General features: G+C 41.3%; 2 protein-coding genes across 2 annotated transcripts in view; one reads left to right on the plus strand and one right to left on the minus strand.

The window, feature by feature from the left end:
• LOC307140158 (uncharacterized protein) overlaps positions 1–15,346 on the minus strand; it is a 338,069-nt gene extending 322,723 nt beyond the window's left edge. The window contains exons 1-2 of the mRNA XM_079839418.1: positions 14,650–15,346; positions 13,892–14,504 (exon numbers count right to left, since the gene is read on the minus strand). The gene's annotated coding sequence lies outside the window, so the exon portion shown is untranslated. The remainder of the gene's footprint in view (positions 1–13,891; positions 14,505–14,649) is intronic.
• On the plus strand, positions 602–27,497 carry LOC307140012 (uncharacterized protein; the record flags this gene model as incomplete). The annotated part of the gene is made up of 3 exons (XM_079839254.1): positions 602–606; positions 5,693–5,772; positions 22,924–27,497. The coding sequence occupies 3 exons, from the start codon at positions 602–604 to the stop codon at positions 23,814–23,816; spliced, it is 978 nt and encodes a 325-aa protein (XP_079695380.1). The 3' UTR covers positions 23,817–27,497.
• Between the last annotated feature and the right edge of the window lie 377 nt (positions 27,498–27,874).

The following is a 27,874-nucleotide window of genomic DNA, read 5'->3' on the forward strand; positions in this document are numbered from 1 at the left end:
GATGAATGTTGCCTTAGAATGATGGAGCTGAGTGAGAAGATGAGTTGACAGTTGAGAAAATGGCTAAATGTCTCAGATATGACAAATCCCCAAAGAATAAAACAACAAGCCCGGGGTGCGTCTCTCTTTATCTCTTTGTAAAGAAAGAGGCATTTCTGAAGTGCTAGGTAATTGCCCTTTTAGTCCTCAGCTGCAAGGGAGAAAAATGGAATATGAACTGTTGGAATTGAGTTTTGTCTCATTTTCTTACTGCTGTGTCATCTTCAATGTGATCGATGCTGGTGTTAGTGGGCATATTTTCTCCCTGGAGATTGCTTTCAACATTCCCCCTATAAGCTATTCTTTTCTGGCATTAAGGAATATTTTCAGGAGCATTCTCTACCAAACACACCCAGCAGAGAGCTTTATTCTGAGCATGAGAACCTATTTGCAGTATTTTCACCATTGGCCCCATACGAACCTTTACCAGAAGATATGTTTTGCAGTGTGAATGCCTATGCAGGTCAGAATTGAAAAGTTTTGTCAGGCCTCTGCAGAATGAAGATGTGCTGGAGTCTGCACGGTGAGATATGCAGTGTATCGATCAACCTGTGCTGGAAAGATGGGGTAATTTTCTGGGCTCAGTGTTGTGGAGTAGGGCAGAGAGCAGGATTTCGGTATTATCGCAGTGCAAATGGAGAGCAGAATGAGAGGGGTGTGTTGCGTTTGGCGATGCAGGGAAGCAGACTGTAAAATGACCGCAGAGGTTAATCGTCCCCTCTGCATCCACCAGGCGGGTTAATCGATACACGTGGATCGGCCTCCGGGGGTCTGCCGTACGCCACTCGTGCTCTCAGAGATTAAACCCGCTAAAAAACTGCACATTAAGTTTAACAGGCCAGCAAGTTCATATACACACATGCTAAAGACAGTGTACATTGGGCTGTCAATAACTAAATTACATAAAATGTATTTATTGACTAACTTTATACATATGTACAGTATGTTGCATTCCGCCTTTTGGTCTATGTAATTAATGTTTGCACTGCTTTTTGCACATTGTTTGTTGTCTTTATTGTTGCCTATAAGAATTTAATTGTACTTTATATTGTTCCCTGTACATGTGACAAAAAAAACAACTTTGACTTGATATATTTTATTATTTAAGTTAATGATTCGTCATTAATTTTGGCAGAAACCTGGCTGGTTCTTTTTCCTATTTGAATTATCAAAATTGAACTATAAGATAATTTGTTTGTTATTTATTATAAAATTTAACATGCCTCGCAGAACATTAAATACTAATAAAATAGTTTTTATTGTAGTCAATATGTAAATGTAAATATGTGTAAATTTTAGCGCCATCTAGCCCACCGCTCACCCCTACCTTTCGAAGCACATAGAGAAGCTGCAGTGGCCGACACAGGAGAAGATTTTGTCGTCTGAGACAGCAGGGAGTAGCCAGCACTCTATAGGACAGTTTGTCCATTTAGGGCTCCTGTAGAAAGATGACAGCGAAAAATTGTGATTTCACTGTAAGGGGACCAGCGGTATGTGTAGATAAAAATGGCTCATTCTAAGGTAATAAAAACTTAACGGTTCATAATAGGCCTATAAGGTCTTTATACACAACTGAAAAAATAGTTATGTATATTATATTGCATATATACACTCACCTAAAGGATTATTAGGATTTCTCATTAATGCAATTATCTAATCAACCAATCACATGGCAGTTGCTTCAATGCATTTAGGGGTGTGGTCCTGGTCAAGACAATCTCCTGAACTCCAAACTGAATGTCAGAATGGGAAAAAAAGGTGATTTAAGCAATTTTGAGCGTGGCATGGTTGTTGGTGCCAGACGGGCCGCTCTGAGTATTTCACAATCTGCTCAGTTACTGGGATTTTCACGCACAACCATTTCTAGGGTTTACAAAGAATGGTGTGAAAAGGGAAAAACATCCAGTATGCGGCAGTCCTGTGGGCGAAAATGCCTTGTTGATGCTAGAGGTCAGAGGAGAATGTGCCGACTGATTCAAGCTGATAGAAGAGCAACTTTGACTGAAATAACCACTCGTTACAACCGAGATATGCAGCAAAGCATTTGTGAAGCCACAACACACACAACCTTGAGGTGGATGGGCCACAACAGCAGAAGACCCCACCGGGTACCACTCATCTCCACTACAAATAGGAAAAAGAGGCTACAATTTGCACGAGCTCACCAAAATTGGACAGTTGAAGACTGGAAAAATGTTGCCTGGCCCTGGTCTGATGAGTCTCGATTTCTGTTGAGAAATTCAGATGGTAGAGTCAGAATTTGGCGTAAACAGAATGAGAACATGGATCCATCATGCCTTGTTACCACTGTGCAGGCTGGTGGCGGTGGTGTAATGGTGTGGGGGATGTAGTGCCAATTGGGCATTGTTTAAATGCCACGGCCTACCTGAGCATTGTTTCTGACCATGTCCATCCCTTTATGACCACCATGTACCCATCCTCTGATGGCTACTTCCAGCAGGATAATGCACCATGTCACAAAGCTCGAATCATTTCAAATTGGTTTCTTGAACATGACAATGAGTTCACTGTACTAAAATGGCCCCCACAGTCACCAGATCTCAACCCAATAGAGCATCTTTGGGATGTGGTGGAATGGGAGCTTCGTGCCCTGGATGTGCATCCCACAAATCTCCATCAACTGCAAGATGCAATCCTATCAATATGGGCCAACATTTCTAAAGAATGCTTTCAGCACCTTGTTGAATCAATGCCACGTAGAATTAAGGCAGTTCTGAAGGCGAAAGGGGGTCAAAAACAGTATTAGTATGGTGTTCCTAATAATCCTTTAGGTGAGTGTATATTACATATTATATTGCATTCCTGTTAATAGATCCTCAAAAATACTACACACTGCAAGGCTACACACCTTTAAGGGTGGGCAACTCTGGCCCTCCAGACCAAGGTGCATCTCAATCAGCTCCCTATTTCAGTAGTCTGGGCACTGATTAGGGAGTCGGCCATTTTAAGGGCCGTCTCAATCACAAAAACCATTGCACTAAAAATGTTTGCACCCTAAAAAGTCCCACAATGCACCATGAAACAGGGAGCATCGATGCTCACACTCATGTTCCCTTACCGGAAGTTCTGAAGTGCAAAACAAATCCTGCGAGCCAACTCACAGCACATAAACACATTGCTAGACTGGTAATAAACAATCTAGCTAACATTTAAATTAGATTTATGAAGATGTAACAATCAAAGTATTCATCATTTGTAGTGATGCTGTCTTACTGATTCTGGCATGTATTTATGGCAGAAATTATGCTATTCTGAATACAGTGTTGAAACGTCCAAATTATTATTTTACTAAAAACATTTGTTCAAAACACTGATTTGATTTGTTCATTAACAAAATGGTGCCATTGTAAACTGTTTGGACATCTAAGTGTGCATTAGGAATTTGGAGGTGTGCATCTGCTGATTGGTGAGCTGTGAGCAAAGCATTATCAGTGTTTGGATTACATTTGATACATTTCAATCCGGGCGGTACAGTGGCTCAGTGGGTAGCACAGGCAGTTCCACACAGCGGGAAGGTCACCGGTTTAAGTCCTGGATGAGCCAGAAGGCCTTTTTTTGTGGAGATGGCGGCCATCCGTCCAGGTGTTTGTGGCCTACCTGTGGCCTGAGATGCTGGGAATGGCTCCAGCATCCATACGGCCCTTTAGAGGATAAAGCAGTTTGGAAAATGGATGGATGGACATTTCAAATTCACATTTTAGTCAGGATAGTCAATACATCTTATGGATCCCCCCACACTTCTTTATCACAAACTTTTAAACAATCTAAGAACTGCATCTGTTTGTAAATGTGTACATATGTATATAACATAAGTCCGGTAAAATTGATTGATAAATGATTGTTTCAGAAATGCAAACAATATGGTGTAGTGTTGTATTTGTTTTGTTGTTAGTCTAAAGTAATTACTCCAAACTATAAATATTATTGAATAATTTTAGTATCATTGAGATACTATAGTTTTATTAATACTTTTTATGTTTATATTTTCCGTTTTTCAGTTAAGTTTATTTTAGTGCTGTCAATCGATTAAAAAAAAAACATGATTAATCACAATTAAAAACACTTACGTTTTATACGTTTTTAATATGTTTTATAATGTAATAATTTCACAGTTAATAAATTTATGTAGAAATAAATAAAGACAGTATATTTTAAATATTTGTTGTAATGACATTTATTAGGCTTCAAAAAATATAACAACTTTTAATTTAAATGAACTCACATAAACCCATAATAAATGTAACTGTGGTAACTGGTAGGAAATATACAGAATAAAGTTATCAAACAGTCTGCGCTGCATAAATTATGAATATTATAGACTAATCCTTATTAAAGCTACAAAAGTTATTTTGTCAAGAGCAGTGAGTAATTTTATCTGTTAGCTTTGTTCTTTGATGAACATTAATGACAGACAACATTAGCTCCTGCATGCACCTTTGAAGTTGGTTTGTTGCCCGCCATTAAGAAGAGAAGAAGAAGAAGAAGGCTCTTTTCACTTTAAGATCTGCCGCTTCTGCAAATGACGCAGATCTCACACGCTTCCCACTTCGAGGTCATTTAACTCCTTTAAAGACTGCTCTTATGAGGAAACTTGAACGGACGTAATTCTGTGTTATTGTTTGCGAAAGAGAACGCGAGTCTGGCGTGCGTCTTAGCATAGCTTTAGCAAAAGAGAGGCTAGAGCAGGGGTTTTCAAACTTTTTGTGTGTGTGGACCACTAGTTGTAATCAAGAAATTTTGCGGACCACCTCATAATACACATAATAAAATTATGTCTACACACAGACCTTCCTGAATTAATCCGCACCTCTAAATAGCTTACACTCTAAAAAAAAAGGCTCGTAATCATAGGGGAACCTTTTTTAGTGCTATATAGCACCAATTTTGGTGCTTCAGTGGTTCTTCAGAGGTGCTATATAGCACCTTAGTCAAAGAACCGGTGAAGAACCTCTGAAGAACCGCTGAAGAACCTCTGAAGAACCGCTGAAGAACCACTGAAGCACCAAAATTGGTGCTATATAGCACTAAAAAAGGTTCCCCTATGATTACGAGCCAAGAACCATTTTTGGTGCAATATAGAACCTTTTTTTTTTTAGAGTGTACTAGCACTAAAACTATGACTGGTCATCACATCAGTACAACAGGCTTGTTAAAAGAAAGTTTACTGTATACAACGGCTGCCACATATTTATTTTATTTATTTACTCAAGTGCATAATCGGGTTCATTTAAACAACGAGTGTGAAATCTATATAGTAATAAGAACACTTGGATATAGTCAACATTTCAAAACCTTTGGCAAATTTAGGGAATTATTAGAGTTATTATTTAAAGTTTACAAGTCCTCAAAAAGTGAGGCACTGAACTTGAACGTCACGGCCGAGCGCCACTAATCTATTTTAGTAATCACACAATAACATGACAATTTAATTTAAATTTTATATCAATATAGGTCTACATATTCTTTTTACTTTTTATTTTTATGGGAATTTCCTGGTAAAATGAAGGTAAAAAAAAAAAGTATTTTGCCTTTCCACGGACCACCTGCAGTACCCTCACGGACCACTAGTGGTCCGCGGACCACAGTTTGGGAATGGCTGGGCTAGAGAACGTTGACTGAGGAATCTAAAAAGCGAAACAGAAAGCTGTGCAAGGGGCCGGGCAAGAGTAAATCTAGGGCTGCAAGAAAGGCTCCGAACTAGCCCCATAACAAGTAAGTAATATTTGAAATGCTATATAATCGTTTATAATAATAGTTTTTGCATTTAATGTTTGTAAATTTATTTAAGTTTTCGATCATAAGGGGTTCCAATTTCCACTAAAATTTTAAGTTGTGATTTTCTTTGGCTCCGGCTTTTTTTTTTAGCATGCTAACGTAACGTATTACTCCAGTAAGTTAGTAGCCTAATATTTGACATTCTTTTGACATTTAAGTTTGCAACCTTGCAAACCTCGCATGGTCTACACTTGCACAATATGTTAGCAGTAAAACTTTAGCAGTAGGCTATTTTGCAAAACTAAAAGTTACTGTCATGCCTGTGTTATTTTTTGTTATGGTTGGAATATTACTAACCATTACTAACCATAAGTCGACATGGTTCTTCAATGCTTTTGAAATCCTCTAGCTTGTAGTGTTGTCACAATACCAAAATTATGACTGACACCTGACTAAAATACCTTGATACCGATACTGAATCGCTAACACGGCAAAAAAAACAACAACAACAACAACAACAACAACTTAAAACAGTAAAAGTAATTGAAAAATTTTGACAGAACTTATAATATATAATTCATAGTTTTATATATTAGTTAAAAAACATCTAAACTCACTTGACCAGCATGTTCCTGTCCTGCTTTTTGACCATTCTGTCTCCTTTATTACAAAATAAAATTACATGACCGTGAACCTTACAGAGATATAACAATTACATTATTATTAATTACAGGTTGGGATGACCTGCAAATGTCATTTTACAAATACATTTTACAAACTGTTTATGTTCACTAAAGACATACCCTGCTTACGTGAATACTCGCCAGGATGTGCATTTTTACATATTTTTGATCATTCTCTTCAAAAACAAAATGAATCTACTGCGTCTTCAGCGGCTCTGATGTTGGGAGTACATGAAGACTGTTATGTTCACACTTACATCCAACAACAAAACTCCTGAGTTGCTTACGAGACAACTCATTTATGCTAATACGGCAGCGTTGGTGAAGGGGTGAAAATAACAGCGTTTGGACGGCATGGCAACAACACTCTACTACAACAACTCTTTCTCTTCTCTAAAGCAGCCCAACATGGCCTCACCCCCTTTGTTGCGTGTTCCTGGGGCCAGGGTTTATGTAAATGTTAAGGTTTGTGATGTCACCAACCCGTGAAGAAGCTAGTTGTTGTAGTCCTTAAAAATATCTAATATGTGGAGATGGTGGTCTAATGGGTTAAACCACTCAACTGATATGCAGAAAGTTGCTAGTTCGATCCCAGCAGTCGCCACCATTGTGTCCTTGAGCAAGGCACTTTACTCCACATTGCTCCAGGGGGATTGTCCCTGTCATATGGGTACTGTAAGTCGCTTTGGATAAAAGCGTCTGCCAAACGCATAAATGTAAATGTAAATATCTCCCTTTGCATTGAACTTTGAGCATCTTAACTTTGCAGATGTTATTATGTTGTCAAACAGCAACATTACACACTAAAGTTAAAAAAGTGAAATCATAATCAAGGACTCAACGCATGTGTAGTTATCCACTCTAATTAGGGGAGTGGTATATTTATGACCGTGAAATATTAACTATTAACTGTAGGGGGCACCAAATTTCGAAATGCGTAAAACCCAAGTGGCAATCTCCCGCAGTTTCTCTTGAAGCCAATACTGAAGTGACTTAAACTGCAATTCATCGACTGGCCGCTAGGGACATGCTCCAGAAGGGAGCAGAATCTCATTGAGCCCCATGTTAAAATGCCCAACTTTACAGCAGATTAAAGCATGTTTACAGCCTGGTACAAATTGTGGATTTGGTCTATACGGCTAATTTTGCCTTTCATGACAACTGTGAGGGGGGTGATTTTTTTTTATAACTCATTCGTTTACATTATATAAAGCATTAAAGTTCTGCATAATTAAGGGCGCGGCCACTTCGAGTGACAGGTGGATAGCCATTTATCTGCTGTCTGTTAGTCATCGCGTCACTTCAGCTCCGCCCACGTCCCTTTTTGCCCATGTTCTGTTATCCAGGAGTGATGCGCGATGACGCGCTGCCAAGATGGCAACAGCCATCTCATCCATACTTTGCGCTACAGAACGGCTCATCAGAATCCTATGGGTGACGTCACAGACACTATGTCCATATTTTTTTTACAGTCTATGGTAAAACCACATATAGTTGCTTTTAAGTGTCCAAACCTGGATGGCCAATGTCCTGCAGAGTTTAGCTCCAACTTGTCTCAACACCTGCTTGGAAGTTTCTAGTATGCAACACCTTAGGTGCATCTCAATCAGCTCCCTAGATCAGTAGTCAGGGCACTGATCAGGGAGTCGGCCATTTTTAAGGTGCTGTATGTAATTTTTTTGACTGGGCTAAAGCATAAAAAATTACCATAATATGTTTGGAGGGATTTAAGCAACATGCTAAGTTCACATACTTTTTTCTAAGAAAAACTATTCTACAGACAGTTAGTCTACTTTGAAATGTGCGTTTTCTTTGTTTTTCAGTTTGTGTGCTCTCGCCCACTGCCAATTTACCCAATAGTATTTTGACGGTTTGCCAGTTGGCAGAAAACATTGCATATTTCAGCCATGAAAGCCAGCAAACAAACTGGGTCAGAGATAGGGATGAAACGATTACCGGTTTCACGATAAACCACGATAAAATTTTGTGACGGTTAGTAATATCGTATAAAATTTAAGTATCATTAAAACCGCGTGTGATTATCACGATTGTGAAAACTCGCGGTAAATCTTGTCCAGTCAGCGTCAGTCTGGCTCAGGCGCACCGCACCGCTGTCTTTTGAATGAGAAGAAATGGCAGATGGCAGTGACAGCGCCGTTTTTAGACTTCTGAAAGGACCAAATCTGAGGCGTTGTCATATTTTGGCTTTTACAAAAGTCCTGAGGGAAACTTAATCGAAGATGGTCACCCTGTCTGAAGAACATGCCAGAAGAAAGTCTCTGTAATAGGGGGAAACACTTCAAAACTACGAACGCAAGGCAAGTGGACTTTGACCTCAATACCAAAACTACATCTGGGAAATAATAACGTGAAGCAAACGAACAAATTCAGACAAGACTAGGGTGACATTTAAGGGATAATCAGGGCTTGACATTAACAACCGCCATTTGCGGGTGTAACGTTATTTCGGCAGCACACTAGCCACTCTGGCTGTTGAACTTATTATAGTCTTCTCAAAAGCCATCTGTTATAATCTCGTTGCGCATTATAACCACTTACACGTGTTTCTATTGAGTTTATGAAAGCGATGTCGTCTCATAATCAGAGGCGTTCAGATTAGCGGAGTTATGTTCAGAGCGCGCGCCGCTCTCACTGAAATCTGCACTCAGATCAGAGATAAACGTGCGATGTACGCAGGAGATTCACTCATCATACAGTGGTTGACTGTTTTTGTTCTATTTCAGCAGCGAAAATAGTTTCAAACGAACACAGCAGAACCACAGCGCATCGGATATGACTGGCATAACGCAGGCGAATTTAGGGACCGTCTCTAAAGTTACATACAACATTGGTAACGTTATACACGTTTCAAACTTAACTAGCATTTGAAGAGAATGACAGTCATAAAACTGACTGTAAAGTGATCATTTAGGTGTCAGGTATGATATACACCTTTTGATATTTAATAAAATAAACTGTCAAATCATATGGAAATATGGATATGCATTATTTCACTAGGATACTGTTTGGGTTCTTACACAAAATATGCTAGATTAAAATGCATCATTGCTGAACACTGATGAGAATATTGCTTTAATATATTTGCAGAGATAATATTAGAGATTATATTTACGACAAATTATTATTATTTATGCGTTGTTATTGACGACAGCCATTATAAGGAAGGAAATCCCACAGAATAGAATCTAGCTTAAAAAAGTGCATAGAGCTGCTTTAGTTATTTGTTTGTTTTCAAATATAAAACTTGTTTAAATGTTTTAAGTGTGTGCATCTGTTCTTTTTGAACACTTTCATCTCATTTGAACAAAACCGTGATAATATTGATAACCGTGATCATTTGGGTCACTATAATCGTGATGTTAAATTTCCATACCGTTTCATTCTACCCAACCTAAAAAGCCTCAGCATCTACCTAAAGAGCTCTATGAACAGAGGCATATTTAAACATGGATAAATCAACTCATCAACTTACAGTGTAAGGCTTTTCTCCTACCGTTGTCAGTTGCTCTCTTTCCTGAGGCGGGGGGAGAAACAGCTCTCTCCAATATGTTGAATTTCAACTGCAGTGCCTGTTTCAACTGATAGCTGTCAATTAGAGATGCACCGATTGACTGGCCAGGGAATCGGATGATTTTCCACATGATCGGCCTGGATCGGTGGCCACCTCTTACCGATTCCGAGCCGGTCTGTTTAGTTGCCAGAGACACAGGCCATAACGTCACCTGCTCGTTCTCACTCTCTTCTCTCTGACGGCAAAATGACACACACCCACCTCAGGACTCATAATTTTACTAATTTCTAATCTCTTTATTCTATTGCATTTATTTGTGCTGTTGTTTAAAATTTGTTTGTTTTTTCTTATTTTTCTTATTGTATTTTTACCTTTTTAAAGTTTTATAAAAATAAAATTTTGCATTGCAGAAAAGTAGATTTTTTTGTTTGTATATGCTGTCAAATATAGTTCTTTGAAATAAAATCGGAATCTGCAAAAATCAGTATAAACAAAAAATCTTACAAAAAACTGGGAATCGGCCAAGAAAATTGCAATCGGTGCATCTCTACTGTCAATATTACATAATATCAATATTACATAGGCCTTTTTTTACATTGCACCTTTAAGGGCCATCTCAATCACAAAATCCTACCAGTGCACTGAAACATTTGCTCCCTAAAAAGTCCCACAGTGCACCGTGAAAACCAAGGAGCATCGATGCTCACTGTGTTCCCTTAACGGAAGATCTGACTACACATAATGACATGCGATAATAAAAAAAAAATACAAACCATTATTTAATTTTATTTAAGCATAAACATACAGTACATCGCTAGACTGGTAACATAATCTAGCTAACTTTATTTATGGCTAAAATGTTGCACGTACAGTATATGTAACAAGCAAAGTATTTATCATAATGTACTTTAATTAATTAACATTTTGTGCGAACTTAAGGATACAACAGATGGACCCTTTGCAGCCTCACGTACCCCAGAATTCATTGAACGCCAGTAACAACAGTTTTTTTTGGAGAAAAATTGCCGGATTACACTTTTAAATGTAATTATTGGGTTCTACTTAGCGGTTGAAATGTTGACTTGTATCGTACCAAGATGCGATTTTATAAAGTTTATACTCTTTATTTATACATGATTAGACAGGTTGTGAACCCTGCTTTGTTTTTAGACAGTTGAATATAACTTTTAATGGAACACTTTGAAAATAGGCTCATTTTCCAACTCCCCTAGAGTTAAACAGTTGAGTTTTACCGTTTTCGAATACATTCAGCCGATATCTGGGTTTGGCGGTAACACTTTTAGCATAGCTTAGCATAGATCATTGAATCTGATTAGACCGTTAGCATCTCGCTCAAAAATGACCAAAGAGTTTCTATATTTTTCCTACTCTTCTGTAGTTACATCGTGTACTTAGACCGACGGAAAATGAAAAGTGCTGTATTTTGTAAAACCTTTTTTACATAAATTTTGTAAAACTGCTTTACCGAACTCGTACCGAACCATGACTTCAGAACCAAGGTAAATGTAATGCTACATGACATTGTTTACAAGCAGTTTTATTGACGTCTTTGAAACACTGATTGAGCGATTACACGATATATGATACGTTTCAGTGAGTTCTAATGTATCCTCAACATACCTTAAAGGTCCCGTTCTTCGTGTTTTTTTGAAGCTTTGATTGTGTTTACAGTGTGCAATATAACATGTGTTCATGTTTCGCGTGTAAAAAAACAGTATTTTTCACACTATTTACTTCTCTGTATACCGCTGTTTCCACTGTCCTAAAAACGGCTGGTGATTTCCTTGTTCTATAAAGTCCCTCCTTCAGAAACACGTAACGAGTTCTGATTGTGCAAGCGGTTCCTGTGCTGTGATTCGACCACAGCTTAGCGCACGTGAAAGCGGTTCCTGTGTTGTAATTTGACAGCAGCTTAGCGCACGTTGGAAATGTCACGCCTCTTAACGGGGAGATGTATGCGTTCAATAATCTCTACAGCGTCCCTGGGAAAGCCAAACAAAGGTGATTTGACTCCTGGATGAAAATAACAGCGTCTCGATGACTTGGCGATAAACACACTCAACGCAACAGTTCCTTTTCTCCACGCGACCGTCCGCTTCTCCACATGGGACAGCAACAAGACCGCGCCCCCTTTTTCGCGTTTTTTTGTGGGCGGAGGTTAGTCTGTTCTACTGCTCTACTGACGTAATTAAAGAAGGAAGTACCAGGATGTAGTCCAAGCCAGCCGTTCGCTGTAGGCTTTGAAAGGGAACTTCTGTTAAATAAAATATCTCGCTTGGCATTGAACTTTGAGCTTTATAATTTTACAGGTATTATTTATGCTCTAACCGCAACATTACACACTAACTAAAGTTTGAACAATGGAATCGCGAAGAAGGGGACCTTTAAGATATTAATTCATGTTTATCCTTTCGGAAGAGATGATCACGTTCACTCAAACACGCGCCTATACATTGATCAGTCACGTCACATTAGAGTAGTGTTATCAAAAGTACCGACCGCGATACTAAGTCGGTACTGAAATTTAAAAAATGTGACGCTTTGAGCGCTGTTGAGCTGGAATTATAAACACCTCTGACTGGCCATTGTGCTCATGCGCTCATCGGATGTGTCTGTGATTGGCTACAATGATCAACGCACACGGAAAGCACACGGAAGCTTGAAAAGCACACGGAACTGTTTGAACGTGTTTGAAAGCGGGAGCGGGAGCATCTGAAAGCAAAAGCAGGCATCGACCAGCGGATCAGTAGGCTGAGAGGCGCCTGCATTCAAACGCTCCCGTGTGTATCTGTGTAAGCACTCTGTGAAAAGCGTCATTGATGTATATTTACAACATGTTTTTGAAGCGCTGGTCATTGTAGCCAATCACAGACATATTTGATGAGCGCGTGAGCACAATGGCCAGTCAGAGGTGTTTACGATTCTGCTCAACAGTGCTCAAAGCGTCAAATTTTATACATTTCAGTATCGACTTGGTACTTTTGACAACACTACATTAGAGAGTGTCAAAGCGGCATTTATCGTATGAATTTCCTGATAAAATGGACTGAATACTTAATATGTTCGTGTGGGAACTCGGATTTAAGTATGTTCTGCACGTAAAACAAGCCTACTGTTAAAGATTGCATTCGGAACCGTTCGGTACACATGTGCACTGTACCGAAAGCCCTGTACCGAAACGGTTCGGTGCGAATATGTGTACCTTTACACCCCCCCAGCAGGCACACAACGTCATAAGACGTTGATATTTGGTTACATTTTGGTTGTGACGTCAGGTGACCAAAATTCAACGTCAGCTCAACGTCTAATGCCAACGTTAATTGGACGTCCAATACCAACGTCAGCTGATGTTGATATTTAGTTGTTTTTAGGTTGTGTTGTAAAGTAACCAATATCCAACATCGAGCCAACGTCTCAAGCCAACATCATATTGCCGTCTGGTGCCTGCTGGGCCTAATGGCTGGTGCTTTTGATGATATCAAGAAGATAATTGGCTCATTTTCCCATTAATGTATTCAATTATTATATATAAAATAGACTACAAAACTACTACATCCCACATCAAAATTTATTTGCAAAGTGATCTGTTCACAAATTGTCAAACGTGCTTAATAAGACACACATCATTCTTAATACAATTACAAATTAATAATAATAATAATATTACTAAAATGATACAGGCCTTTTTGTCAATTTGATTTCATGGTTACTTTAAGAGTACAAGTCTATGGTTCTTATAAGTTTTGAGTTAGATTTAAGATTTTTTTTTTTTTTTTACTGGCCCACAGTAGAGCATATCAGGATGACTAGCCAAACATAAAAAATGAAAAAGATTCCCTCAAAAACCTTCTTTCCCAGCTTCTGTTCTGGTGTATCCCACTGTTCCCTTACGAGAGTACTCTCGTATTGCGTTTTGCTAAAACGCTATGGGGGAATTCCTTTCCTCGAGATATTGAAGAAAATTTTTATCAAAAAATACCATGTACACGCAGTGCAGCTGCACAACTCTCAGCAGGAAGCAGCTGCGTGCTGATTGGCTGTGCCGCTGCAACTGCAGCAACCTATGGCGAGACCGTGGGGCGGGACGGACCAATCAGGTCCTTCCAAATTCCCGCCACAAGGGGCAACAGAATTTGCATAGCCAAGGGTATATAAGACCCACTCTCGCAAGGTTAGTCAGATTAATTCTTCTTCAGCGACTTGCAATCGTTGAGCTCCGGATCGAAGCCCGCCGTCGACACGCACCCAGCGGAACACGCAGCCTGAGGATGTCGGATTCTCTGCCTTCAGCCTGCCTTCCAGCTGCGCCATCCGGCGTTAAAATATCCTTTATACTATGTATGTGTGTTTATGATGTGTGCGTTGCTGCCAACGCCACTTCTAAGAGCTTCTAGCTCTCCACCTCTCTTCTCTCGTGCCGCCGCGTGTTTACGCCGCGAACAGAGAACATTGGTCCTCCGCCGCTTCAAATAAAGCCGAGGACAGACGGAGCGCTCCTCTTCTCTCGTTCGAACAGAGAACATTGGTCCTCCGCCGCTTCAAATAAAGCCGAGGACAGACGGAGCGCTCCTCTTCTCTCGTTCGAACAGAGAACATTGGTCCTCCGCCGCTTCAAATAAAGCCGAGGACAGATGGAGCGCTCCTCTTCTCTCGTTCCTTCGCGCTAATGCGCCGCGGACAGAGAATGTGATACCCCCCGCCGCTCTATGGCGCCGCGGGCATACGGAGCTCTCCCTTTCTCTCGTTCCGTCGCGCTGAGAAGCGTCGCGGACGGAGAAGGTTTTCCCCGCCGCACTGATGACGCCGCGGGCATACAGAGTTTCACTCCTTCCTCTCTCATCCCCACCGCTCTAAAATGGCCGTGGACAGAGAACATTATATCCCCGCTGCGGACATACAGAGCTCTCCCTTCCTCTCATTCCGTCGCGCTGAAACGCGCCGCGGACCGAGAAGGTTATATCCTCGCTGCGCTGATGACGCCGCAGATATATGGAGCTCTCCACGCGCCTCCCTCTCTCTCTCCTCCGCCGCTCTAAATGGCCGTGGACAGAGAATGTTATTCCCGCCGTGCTAATGGCTCCGCGGGCATACGGGGCTTTTCACTCGCTCCTTCTCTTACTCCGCCGCCCTGAAATGGCCCGCTGACAGAGAATGTGATACTGCCGCCACGCGGATGGAAGATGTGCACTTCTACACACGAGTGAACTCAACATAAGCTCTCCTCACTCTTCCTTCTCTCTCGCCCCGCCGCCCTGATATGCCGCGGGCAGAGAATGCTAGAGGAGAGGCATGCGAACTCAGGCTGCTGGATATACCGAGAACGCGCTTACGTCACAGCCGTTCTCGCTGCAGCGCTCTCTGCACAGCGCGCGTTCGCTGACTAGAGCGCGTCATAACACGCGCTCTCCGTCTGAGCATAACGATGTCATAAAATGGCTGCCAAGCTTGCGCCTTTTTTCCCTCAAATATCACTTCTCCCAGTTCCCCTATTCAGGCGGCTGGAGTGGTTCAACACTGTAGGCAATGTGTCCACTACATAGTGTGCACTCCTGCATAAGCACTGTTAATTCAGTGCCACAAATCACTCAATAAACCTGATATTCTCCCAGTTCCCTTAGTTCAGGTGACTGGAGATGTAACATTGCAATAACTAGCCTGTGGCCAAACATGCTCAGTTGCACATTGACGCTGTTATGCGTTTACCACTGTGAATTCGCTCGCTGGCGTACGCCGCGAATACTCTAATGTAGTGGCGCCCATTATACAGTGCGCGCCACCACACATTATTTACAATGAATCAGAGCTTTTCTAGTGGCTAGGTAGACCCGCGCCTGCAGAGCACGCGCTATCCATTAGCCCTGCCGCTAACGTGCACGTGGACTAATCCGCAAGAATGCGTCCACTTTACAGTAACACTATCTAAACACAGTGTTACGAGTTCGTCTGTAGGCAGGTGCCAACATCAAAGTTGTACCCCTACACTCAAGCGCTTCCCTATGTTCCCCAGCTCCCTGCACTCAGGTGGCTGGAAACATTATTCCTACAATCGACGAGCCCGCAAACAAATGCGCTCGCCTGTACACATGCACCATTTCCCCGGCGACACAAAGCGTTTGCCGCTATTCTGCGTTCTCCGGCCCCCTGCACTCAGGCGGCTGGTGTAGCGACTATGAGTCAGATAAAATAATAACTCAACGGGGAACTGAATTAAAATGAAAGAGACTCAAATGACACTATAATTTATAAATAATTCAGAATTAATGTTTACACCTTAACTTATTCGTCCGCCGATGTGTAAGAACTTAAAGGGGGCTCCGTTAAAGGGAAACATGTATATTTAGCTCAAATGAATGAATTTAATGAATTCATAGGGAATTTTGAGAGTCTATTTTACAGCCGAGCAAATGACTCTTCTAGCGTTCATTTGAACGGGCCGTAAATATCAACTCTGCAGCGGATATTAATATCCGAACAATAGTGAAACACTATTTAACAGCCAGGTAACTTAGATCGGCAGTTCAAGACATTAAATTGATAAGCACATAACACAAGAACAGTTATCTTTGAATACAAACGGAACTTTATTGATTAATCTAACACATCAAACTAATATCTAACATAAACACACACACTCGCACATTCACACGTTGCAGAAAGGAAGAAGGTGAGGAAAGAATAAGTTCTAAGAGAGAGAAATTATGAAATCCTAAGCAATCTATGCATTTATGAAACATGACCTGAAGAAACCATTGATCAGTAATTTAACCTCCTATTGTTTCTTAGGCAGGGTTATTACATTTGATCTAATGCACCAGTTCAGCTTGGAATCAAAAAGGCGTTACTTGCGTTCGTGTTTCGCGTGTCGTCTGACAAGGGGGATTCCCTTCTCCTGGCTGGACAGGGGTTTTCCCGGATCTTTGATTCGCTGAAGGTCTGGTCGACGTCTGGGGAAGCCAACCGCGTGGGGTGTTGGCGGCTGGATGGAAGTCTTGTGGGCGTTGTTTGAAGTTGGAGCGCGCTGTTAGAAACTCGTTGTTGAGAGACTTTTGCGGCGAAACTTAACAGACCCGAGACTTAGCGGAAATAAAATAAACTTTAAGTAAAAGAAAGGAAAGTGAGAGAAAAGCAGATGGCCTGAATGAAATCGTTGTTAACCCATTTTCTCTGAAGTTGGTCTGTCACGATCGTCAGATCGTCTCCTGGGAGCTCCGTTCAGAACTCTCTCTGGTCATACTGCTAGGACTGAGCTCATCTCTGAACTGCGAACAGGCCGCGAACCAGCTCGAACCGAACTGGAACCGAACTTGAGCTGAACTCTGCACTGCTTCTGGTCTGAACTGTAGACAGAACCGTACACAGAACTGGAGACAGAACTGAACTTTTCGTTCGTGTTCTGAGACTAAACTCAAACATTTGCCCATCCCCTGGATGGGTTCTGGCCAATTAGGCTTCAGGGGTGACTGTGTCTCCACCCCTCCCACAAAATTGGGTTATCTATAGAATTTAGTTTCCTGCTCTTAAGAAGAGAGTAAATTTAGACCTAATTTCTTACTATAAGGACATGATCAATTCTATAAAGATTTCATTCAGCTCATCTGTTGGATTATACTCATACGAACACATCGGTATCAAACACAATGCTTTTTCATCCACTCATTCAATAGTTACATAATTGCATGAATTGTGAGTAATATACATACCTAATAGTCTAACTAACGTGTATTAGTTGTAAACACACTAACAAGTTATGTCGAAGGCTATTTGAATGAAAGTCCAATAATCAGTTATTTGATGTACTCCATAAGCTAACAGTTTCTGTGAGCTTACTCTGAGTTTTAGCTGTGTCGTGGAGTTCATTTACCGGTCATTGCAAAGACAGAGGTCTGGTTGTTTCTTTGTCTTGTGACAACCACGAGCCCTTTGTCCTCTTTTAACTGAGTTTGGTGGCGAGTCCATAGGAAGTCAGAACTAGTAGCTCAGGGGCAGAATCAAGCCCCCATCTCCCTCGTGATGATGATGACTTCCTGGAGCTGAATTGTGCTTTGTTGAAAAGGATGTTAATTTGATCGAATCATTGGAAGATTAACTCATCTATATGTCTGCGTCCATAATTGCTACATATCCCCCCTTCGTTAGGCGATGTGTTGGGATGAAGACATCGGCGAACGCTGTAGAAGCACAAGGAGAAGAAGCAGACACAATACACAACAAACAACAAGACAACACCTCCATGATTGGCCACTGTACTGGTGCAGGGCCTTAGATTATTCGAGTACTAACAGTTTTAAACTTTAAACTTAAGGTTAACTTGAAGTTTACGTTTTAACGTTCCTCGGTTTATCGTGTCGACGTAATGTAGTTTAACTTTGGTGTTGTTCTAATTTGGTTCGGTACGGTGACTCTTTGACCAAATTCTGTGTTTAACTTTTGTTTTGTTTGTTTTCTTCACTTCTAAATCGTGCTAGGTTGAGACCGTTGTACCTTTCTTCATGACGTGGTGACATCATTTGTGGTACAAATGAGGTGACCTCCTAATCATGGAGCTCTCTAGCTCACATTGGTTCAAAGGTGGCCTGCCGATATTAGGCGTGGTGCATCAATCCCTATATCGTGACCTTGACCCTTATGGGGTAGACAGGCATTTTACCTAATAAAAGAAGAAGGAGAGGGAAGGAAGAGGTGAAACAAAACAAAACAGTTGAGTGTCTCTAGGTCTTGCCTACAACTACTCGTGCAGCTAAGGTGTCGTGTACCCTAACTTAATGAGAGGTGTTCTACCTGTTGGGTAGATTGTGCAATGTTTCCTATGATGAGTGTAGCCGGGTCCATGCTAAGCTAGTTTCTGAAGCTAGTTTCCACCTGTGGGAGGAACATGTTTGCTGAATGTTTTCCCTGGCAGATGTGGTTAACTTCTGTATGTTAGCGAGTATGTAAGTTATGTAGTGTATGTAACGTTAGTGGGTGTATGGTCAGATCTGTTCTAGTCTGTTTTTGGTCCCCCCTTTTCTGGAAGGCGTGTCAATCAGAATCTGACTCATCCCATTTCCTGTCCTCTTCATGGCATTTGAGGGATTCTCTCAATAGCTGCATGACTTCTTGTGAGTCGCTGCTTTGCTTGTGCCCACGGCCGTCTGGTTGTTTGGATCTGGCATTGGCATGAGAGTCTTGTTCTTCGGCGTACTCAGTGCTGTGCTCGACTGAGTGGTGCCGAGGTGGGTTTTGTCGTCGCTTACCCACGTTAGATGCTCTGGAATGTGTGGGATGACGATGGTCTTTGGCATCTTTAGGGTTTCTTGAGAAGTGAGGCTGGTCCCATGGCTTTTCCCAGCGGTTGGTGTGGTAGCTGTCATGGGAGTCACGTTCTCTGTACTCTTTAAGATGGACTGTGGTGTAGTCATGCCACTGGGTGTCGTCCAGTGCAAGGCTTGGGTCTTGGCTGACGGAGTTTGACACTGTGGATGTTTTCAAACCTTTCTTTGAGGCCATCTTTTGTTTGATGTAGGCCTTGTGTGTCAGGTCACGCAGCTGTTGGATTGTCATCGTGTCTGGGCAGGCCATGATGCCTAGATGACGACTCACTCCAGGGTGCATGTTTCTCAGGAAGATGGTTTTGAAGTTCAAATCCTCTTCAAGTTCAGGTTCGTTATATGCACCAAAGTAGGCTTGTCGGAAACGGCTGTAGTAGGCTTGGGGAGTCTCTTGTCGACCTTGTTTGGTTTCCCAGGCGATTAACAGTCCGTGTTCAGACTCAGGGCCTGTAAATTCTTGGGTCAGCGTCTCACGTAGTAGCTGGTAGTTGTACTTTACGTGAACAGGTTGCCGATCTAGAAAGCTTCGTACCCCGGGACTGGATGTGGCTCTGAGGAGGTATAACCTGTGTCGGTCGGTCACCTGAGGTCTTGCCTCTAGGTAGAAGTCAATATCTCGGAGGTAGGCCTGGATGTCGCGGCCCTCCGTGGAGTTTGGGTTGAACTGGGTGATGTTCTTAGCGAGCTTGTCGAGGTTTCCAAAGGTCATCTTTTGTGCAGGTTCGGAGTCTGCTTGGATGAGCTCTCTTTTGTTGGCCGGGACAAGTTCTGTGGTGGAGGCCGGTGACGTTTTGGGTTGCGGCCATTCACTTCTTCCGTTGTATGGCAGTTCTTGGAAGGAAGACTGTGTTCTACTCAGCAGTAGTGATGCTGAGGGAGTTCTATCCCTTCTTGGCTCTGGTCTCTGTTTGACAGCATGATTGAGTTCATATCTGACCGCGTAGAGCTCGTCGTTGGCGTCGTCTCGCTGTCGGATCAGATGGTCCATCTCAGTGCTGTACCTTTCAAGGTGGTCTTCCAGAGCATTGATTTTAGAGTTCTGGTCTTTAATATCAGCGTTGGCTTTCTCTAGCTGATGTTCAGCAGACTGGAGTTGGTTTAACAGGTGTTTATGTGCAGTCTTTGACTCTTGTTTGTCACGTTCAGCGACTGCAAGGGCTTCTTGGAGCTTGTCAACTGGTCTCTTTGTTTCTTGCTCCGCTTCGTCAGGCACTTTGAGTTTGTCTTGAGCTTTAGCCTTGAGCTGGTCTGTGCAGTGTTGAGTGTGCATCAGCTCTCTCAGGAACTCAGTGGTCTGACGCTTGAAGTCGTCCTGGACTTTCACTTCCAGCTTGTCTATGCGGTGTTGGGCACGTGTCAGCTCCTCTTGAAGGTGGATGATGTGCTTGTCGCTTAGTTTCAGCTGGGCTGTGAAGGCGTTGCTTAGGGAACAGGTGATCTTGGCTAGTTCCATGTGGTTGTTGTTCTGGCTTGAATCATGTGTCAGGAACCTTCTCAGAATCATGATTATTATTAAAAATAATAACAGTTCAATTGTCTTTGGTATGAGGCAGTCTGTAATGCCTCTGAGACAGGCGTCCACATCTTCCCCTTGGGCAGTGGGGTTTGTCGTCTGCGACATGTTGGTACGCAGGGAGAAGAGACTGACACAGATCTGTGTGGGGTATAAGCCTATGTGTGGTGGGACAGCTAAGTGTCGTTTCAGTGATTGTACACCAATAGTGGCGTGTTGTGACGACTATGTGTTGGTCTCAGTGTAGACAGGTAGGCTAGTGATGTGAAGGCTTTGTCACTCAACTAGGTAAGGGAAAGAGAGAGAAAAGGGTTAAAACAAATCTCAATAGATTGAAACAATTTTCTTTTCACTTGGAGAATTTCCTTTTTTTCTAAAAAGAAAATTCTATCAATGAAAAGCTGTTTCCAAATCGTGATGCGAGGACTATGTCACTCAGCTTAGTAAGGGAGGAAGAGAGAAAAGGTTAAAAACCTATTTCAATTGAAAGAAACAAAAATAACTTTCACTGGGAGAAAAAGTTCTTTTTTTTCTATAACTACTTCCTATCAATGAAAATCTTTTTTCAAAACAGAAACAATATTATTGTTTATGTTACAGAGTAAAATAATACAATAATAATGCTGATACCTCTTTCCTTAGTCTGACAGGATTGACGCCACACACCTTACAGGCGGACCGCTTACGCAGGGATGCGTTGAAGGCGACGGTGGCTCAACACTTGTCTCTGTTAAATGAACTTAGATATGTCAAAATTTTAAATTGCGTTTACAAATGCAGGGAAAGCATGGAGAACAAAGGAGGGTTTGATTACCAATCAAATGCCTACTGGTTTGTTTCTCTGGGAAGAATTATCTTTCTCTTTCTTTTCGAAATGATCAATGATTCTTCCAGGCTTGTTCCCTATAAATATGAAGAATAAAATTGAATAGAGCAGGACAGAACAGGGAAGACGTGAGGAGAAGGGAGGAAAGCAAGGAGATCCGGCCCCACAAATGGCTCTGAAGCCTTTGTCTGACTACGAGTATAAAGTTGATAGTTGATGGTCAACTAATCACCCAAAATAAATATTTAGTCAATGAGGATTGTCTCTGATTTATTTTGAAACTCGTAGGAATCTGGCACTGTCTCCTATTGAGGCTCAGGTGTGTTGCTCCCAAGCTAGGTTACAAAAAAAAGGAAGTTAAATAAAGAGATAAATGAGTAAATAAAATAGAGTGGCTAAGTGAATAGCTACAATAGGAAGAGGGGATAAAGGAGGGTATAACGCAATAAAAATAATGAATAAGTGTGAGTCCAAAAGGTTTTGGTAATAGATATCAATTTAGTGGTTCACTTGAACTTCTAAAGTTCCAGACGAATACCTAAAGTAATTGGGTCTCAATGAGAAATTCTGAAAATGAGTAAATTCCAGAATAGTTAGAATAACTTTAAAATCATTTTACATGACTTTGAGGAATGAATCTTGAATTTTTTCTTTCATTAAATTCAAACTTAACAATTAATAATTGCAAACCAGTATCTTTCCTCTTCAAGTAAAATGTAGGTAAAGTAACTAACAATTGTGAACCAATATTTCCCTTAAAGTAGAGTATAACGTAATGTATTAGAAAGATAAGAGAAAAGTAAGAAAGACCAACAGTGTACATAAAGTTGAGGTGTTTAAATGGTCAGTACATGTACGGACGGCATGTACGGACGGCGCATGCGCGGGTTGTGAGCGCGTTGTTTGTGTTTGAGCTCCGTCAAATTGATTCATAAATCCTTGATTTTCTTCTTAATACTCGCTTACAAACGAATACTTTCTATTATTTACAGCGTGTGAACATATCTCCGATACGATTCTCTATAAAAAACAATCGGATTGCTTTGATATCGCTACTTATATCCGAACTTCCGCTACTAGCCGTAGCCCGCTAGCCTTGCACGCGTGGTAACTTGTTTACACCGGTAGCCCGCTAGCCTTGCACGCGTGGTAACTTGTTTAACGTTACACCCGGTAAACACTGATAGCTACAATTCGCCATCGTAGCACTTCTGCTACAATGGCGAATAACTCGGATGTGTGTCTAATGTTACCTTTGAGTGCAGGTGAGGACACGTTCGAGCTGCATTCGGTGCAGTTGGAGTTGGAGTCGTTGGCGAGTCAGATTCGCGGCCTTCTAGACAGACAAGCTGTGCTGAGAGAGCGGCGAACGGCGCTTGAAACATCACGCGCCGATGCGCACAAGTCAGTGGATACTAACATTTTGACTCCGACCTCGTCTACTCCGCGTGTTTCTCTGCACAGGACCCAAGCACCCAGGACGCGATCATCATCCCTGGTTTCGTTCACTCCGGCACCGACACAGCGCCATGGACCCTGGGTGTTTCCACAGCGGAAGACGCGAGCCAGGACCAGAGCGAGGACCTCTCCGCCCCTCCCGGTCTTCGAGATCTCCACCCGGAACCGCTTCTCCCCTCTTCGCGAGACGGAACGCGACGCTGTGGTCATCGGTACTTCCATCGTCCGGCATGTCCACGCTACCTCAGGTAAAGGCAAGGTTATCACTCACTGCTTTCCTGGTGCTCGAGTTCTCGATGTCGCTGCGCAGGTTCCCGAGATCCTGAACGGTGACGAGCGCATCGGAGCTGTCGTGCTGCACGCGGGGACGAACGACACCAGGCTGCGACAGACGGAGGTTCTGAAGAGGGACTACAGGAGCCTGATCGAGACGGTGCGCAGAACATCGCCTGAAGCAGCGATCATCGTGTCCGGACCGCTTCCCACGTACCGACTAGGACATGAAAAGTTCAGTAGATTATTTGCTCTAAATGAATGGTTAATGTCATGGTGTAATGAACAGAAGCTGCTCTTTGTAAATAATTGGAATCTGTTTTGGGAGCGACCTAGGCTCTTCCGTCCTGATGGCCTTCACCCCAGCAGAATCGGAGCGGCTCTTCTGTCGGACAACATCTCCAGAGCACTGCACACCATCATATGACTAGTAAGTCAAAGTCCAAATAACAGTATTTGCTGTCCTAACTTAATTGACATAAGTACCAATGTAGAACATTATATAGAAACTGTGTCTGAACATAACTGTGTAGAACATTATATAGAAACTGTGTCTATTCCTCGTTTAGTGAGGTCAAACATTACATCTACTGTAAGATCTAGGAAAAATCTAATTGTGATTAAACCAGAAAATCTCAATATTAGTGAACAAAACCAATTTTGTACTAACTTAATTGACATAAGTACCAATGTAGAACATTATATAGAAACTGTGTCTATTCCTCGTTTAGTGAGGTCAAACATTAAATCTACTGTAGGATCTAGGAAAAATCTAATTGTGATTAAACCAGAAAATCTCAATATTAGTGAACAAAAACAATTTCTAAAACTAGGTCTTCTAAACATTAGATCGCTCACACCTAAGGCGGTTATTGTAAATGAAATGGTCACAGATAATAGTTTCGATGTACTTTGCCTTACTGAAACCTGGCTTAAGCCAAATGATTATTTCGGTCTAAATGAGTCTACTCCGCCAGGATACTGTTATAAGCATGAGCCCCGTCTGATTGGTCGTGGCGGCGGTGTTGCAACAATATATAGAGATATTCTTAATGTTACCCAGAAAACAGGTCACAGGTTTAATTCATTTGAAGTACTAGTGCTAAATGTCACGCTATTAGATGTAAGAAAGAAATCTGTATTATCTCTAGCCTTAGCTACTGTATATAGACCTCCAGGGCCCTATGCTGCTTTCCTAAAAGAGTTTGCAGACTTTCTCTCAGATCTATTGGTCAACGTCGATAAAGCATTAATTGTTGGAGATTTTAACATACACGTAGATAACACAAATGACGCGTTAGGGGCTGCGTTTACAGATCTATTAAATTCCTTTGGGGTCAAGCAAAACGTCACTGGTCCCACTCATCGTCTTAATCACACACTAGATTTAATTATATCACATGGAACCAACCCAACCGATATAGATATTATACCACAAAGTGATGATGTCACTGACCATTACATGGTAACTTGCATACTGCGTACTGCTGAAATCTGTCATGTTGCGCCACGTTATCGACCAGGCAGAACAATCCTTCCAACCACTATAGATAGATTCTCAAATACCTTACCTGATCTGGCTCAGCTGCTAAGTGAACCCAAACAAACAGATGAACTAGAGGAAATGACTAGCAGTATGAGCACCATTTTCTCTAGTACATTAGAAATTGTAGCACGAATTAGATTAAAAAAGGTTAGAGAGAAAACTAAAGCACCATGGTACAACAGTGCTACACATGTTATCAAGAGAGAAACTCGTAACTTAGAGCGTAAATGGAAACATACTAATTTAGAGGTCTTTAGAATCGCATGGAAAGAAAGTATGTCACGTTATAAAAAGGCCCTAAAAGCAGCCAGGGCTGAGCATCTCCGCAAACTAATAGAAAATAACCAAAATAACCCAAGGTTTTTATTTAACACTGTGGCTAGACTAACAAATAAACAAGCATCGCCTGAACAAAATATTCCGTTACAGTTTAGTAGTAATGATTTTATGAACTTCTTCGCTGACAAAATAGAAAGCATCAGAAACAAAATTGTAAATGTACAATCATTAATGATGTCTTATGATTCAACCGCAATTATCGCCCCTCAAGAACTACTACACCGCTTTACAACCATAGGACAGGAAGAGCTAAATAAACTTATCATTGCATCTAAACCAACAACATGTTTATTAGATCCAATACCCACTAAACTACTGAAAGAGTTGTTACCTGTAGTGGAAGAGCCTCTTCTCAATATTATTAACTCGTCTTTATCTTTAGGTCATGTTCCAAGAATATTCAAGTTGGCAGTCATAAAGCCTCTCATTAAGAAGCCACAATTAGATCATAATAACCTAGCAAATTACAGACCAATATCAAATCTTCCATTCATGTCTAAAATACTAGAAAAAGTTGTGTCCGCTCAATTGTGCTCTTTCTTGCAAGAAAATGATATCTATGAAAAATTTCAATCAGGATTCAGGCAGCATCATAGCACAGAAACTGCACTCGTTAAAATCACAAATGATTTACTTCTAGCTTCTGACCAAGGCTGTATCTCAATACTAGTTCTACTTGATCTTAGTGCTGCGTTCGATACTATAGATCATAAAATACTATTAGATCGACTTCAAAATTACACTGGTGTTCAGGGACAGGCATTAAACTGGTTTAGATCGTATTTATCAGACCGCTACCATTTTGTCTGTCTAAATGGGGAAAAATCAAAGATAACATCAGTAGACTATGGGGTGCCGCAAGGATCCGTGCTAGGCCCTCTGCTATTCTCAATATATATGCTGCCACTTGGTAATATTATAAGAAAACATGGAATTAATTTCCACTGTTATGCTGATGACACTCAATTATATATTTCATCACGACCAGATGAAAACGCTAAATTATCTAAACTGACAGCGTGTGTTGATGATATTAAACACTGGATGACGTGTAATTTTCTGCTATTAAATTCAGATAAAACGGAGGTGTTACTTATTGGTCCAAAAAATTGCCCACAAAACCTCTCACAATACAACTTTAACTTGGAAGGATGTCCTGTCGCTTTATCCACTACAGTAAGAGACCTGGGTGTTATATTAGACCGCAACTTATCTTTCGAAAGTCATATTTCATATGTTACAAAAACGGCATTTTTCCACCTTAGAAACATTGCCAAGCTACGTAACATGCTATCTATTTCTGATGCAGAAAAGTTAGTTCATGCATTCATGACCTCGAGACTAGATTACTGTAATGCTTTATTAGCTGGTTGTCCTGCATCATCGATAAACAAACTGCAGTTAGTCCAAAACGCAGCTGCTAGAGTGCTTACTAGGTCAAGAAAATATGATCATATAACACCAATTTTATCATCTCTACACTGGTTACCTATTAAGTTCCGTATCAATTACAAAGTATTGCTACTGACCTATAAAGCCCTAAATGGGTTAGCTCCAGTGTATTTAACTGATCTTTTATCGCCCTACAATCCATCGCGCTCTTTAAGATCACTAAACTCGAGGCTTCTGGTCATTCCTAGGATATCTAAGTCCACTAAAGGAGGGAGGGCTTTTTCACATTTAGCTCCTAAACTCTGGAATAGTCTTCCGGATATTGTTCGAGGTTCAGACACGCTGTCCCAGTTTAAAACTAGATTAAAGACGCATCTCTTTAGCCAAGCATTCACATTATAATTAAGTTTTATACTACAGTTAAATCGCACCAACAGCATTAATATTCTGAACAGCAGCTATGCTAATTATTTCCCATCTGCTTTTCTGTTGTTATCTCGGGACACTAGTCCCGAGGTAACTAGTTCGTCAGCTCCAGTTTGTATCCAGCCTCTGATGGAGACTTCAGATGCCCCGACACCTGTGATGAGACGACTCGACGCCTGTGAAGAGACGACTCAACGCCAGCGTTGTTATGGCCTAAAATAATACATGATTGATTAACTTATCCTAACATTTTTTCTTTAACATTCTCTTTTCTAACATTTTTCAATGTACATTTATGAAATGCACTTTCTGTGAAGCTGCTTTGAAACAATGTGTATTGTGAAAAGCGCTATACAAATAAATTTGAATTGAATTGAATTGAATTAAATCACTTTAAAGTGACTCAAACAGACACTGCATTTACACGTATGTTAATACGGTTGATACCTAAAACTAATGCTAAAGCTTTAGCATTTAGGCTTCAATGTAAACAACTGCTTCGATTAGCTTAGCCTGTAGCTGTTAGCTACCGTAAGGTTTGTTTACAAATATGGCTTCGACGCACTGCGCATGCGCTGAGTTTATCCGGAAGCGCTGGTTGACTTCCGTGCCGCAGTCGTGACTATGGCGACAAACAAACGCTAGCGGCAAACATGTGAATTGCAGACAGGGGATACAGTTAGGAGTAACTAGAAAAGTCAGCGCTTTTCACCCTGTAAAGTTACACATAAGTTTAGCATGTGCAATCGAGTGTATTACGTGAAACGTCGGCACATTTCAAC

This window comes from Gobio gobio, assembly GCF_949357685.1.
Source record: "Gobio gobio genome assembly, chromosome: 16".
Taxonomy (NCBI): domain Eukaryota; kingdom Metazoa; phylum Chordata; class Actinopteri; order Cypriniformes; family Gobionidae; genus Gobio; species Gobio gobio.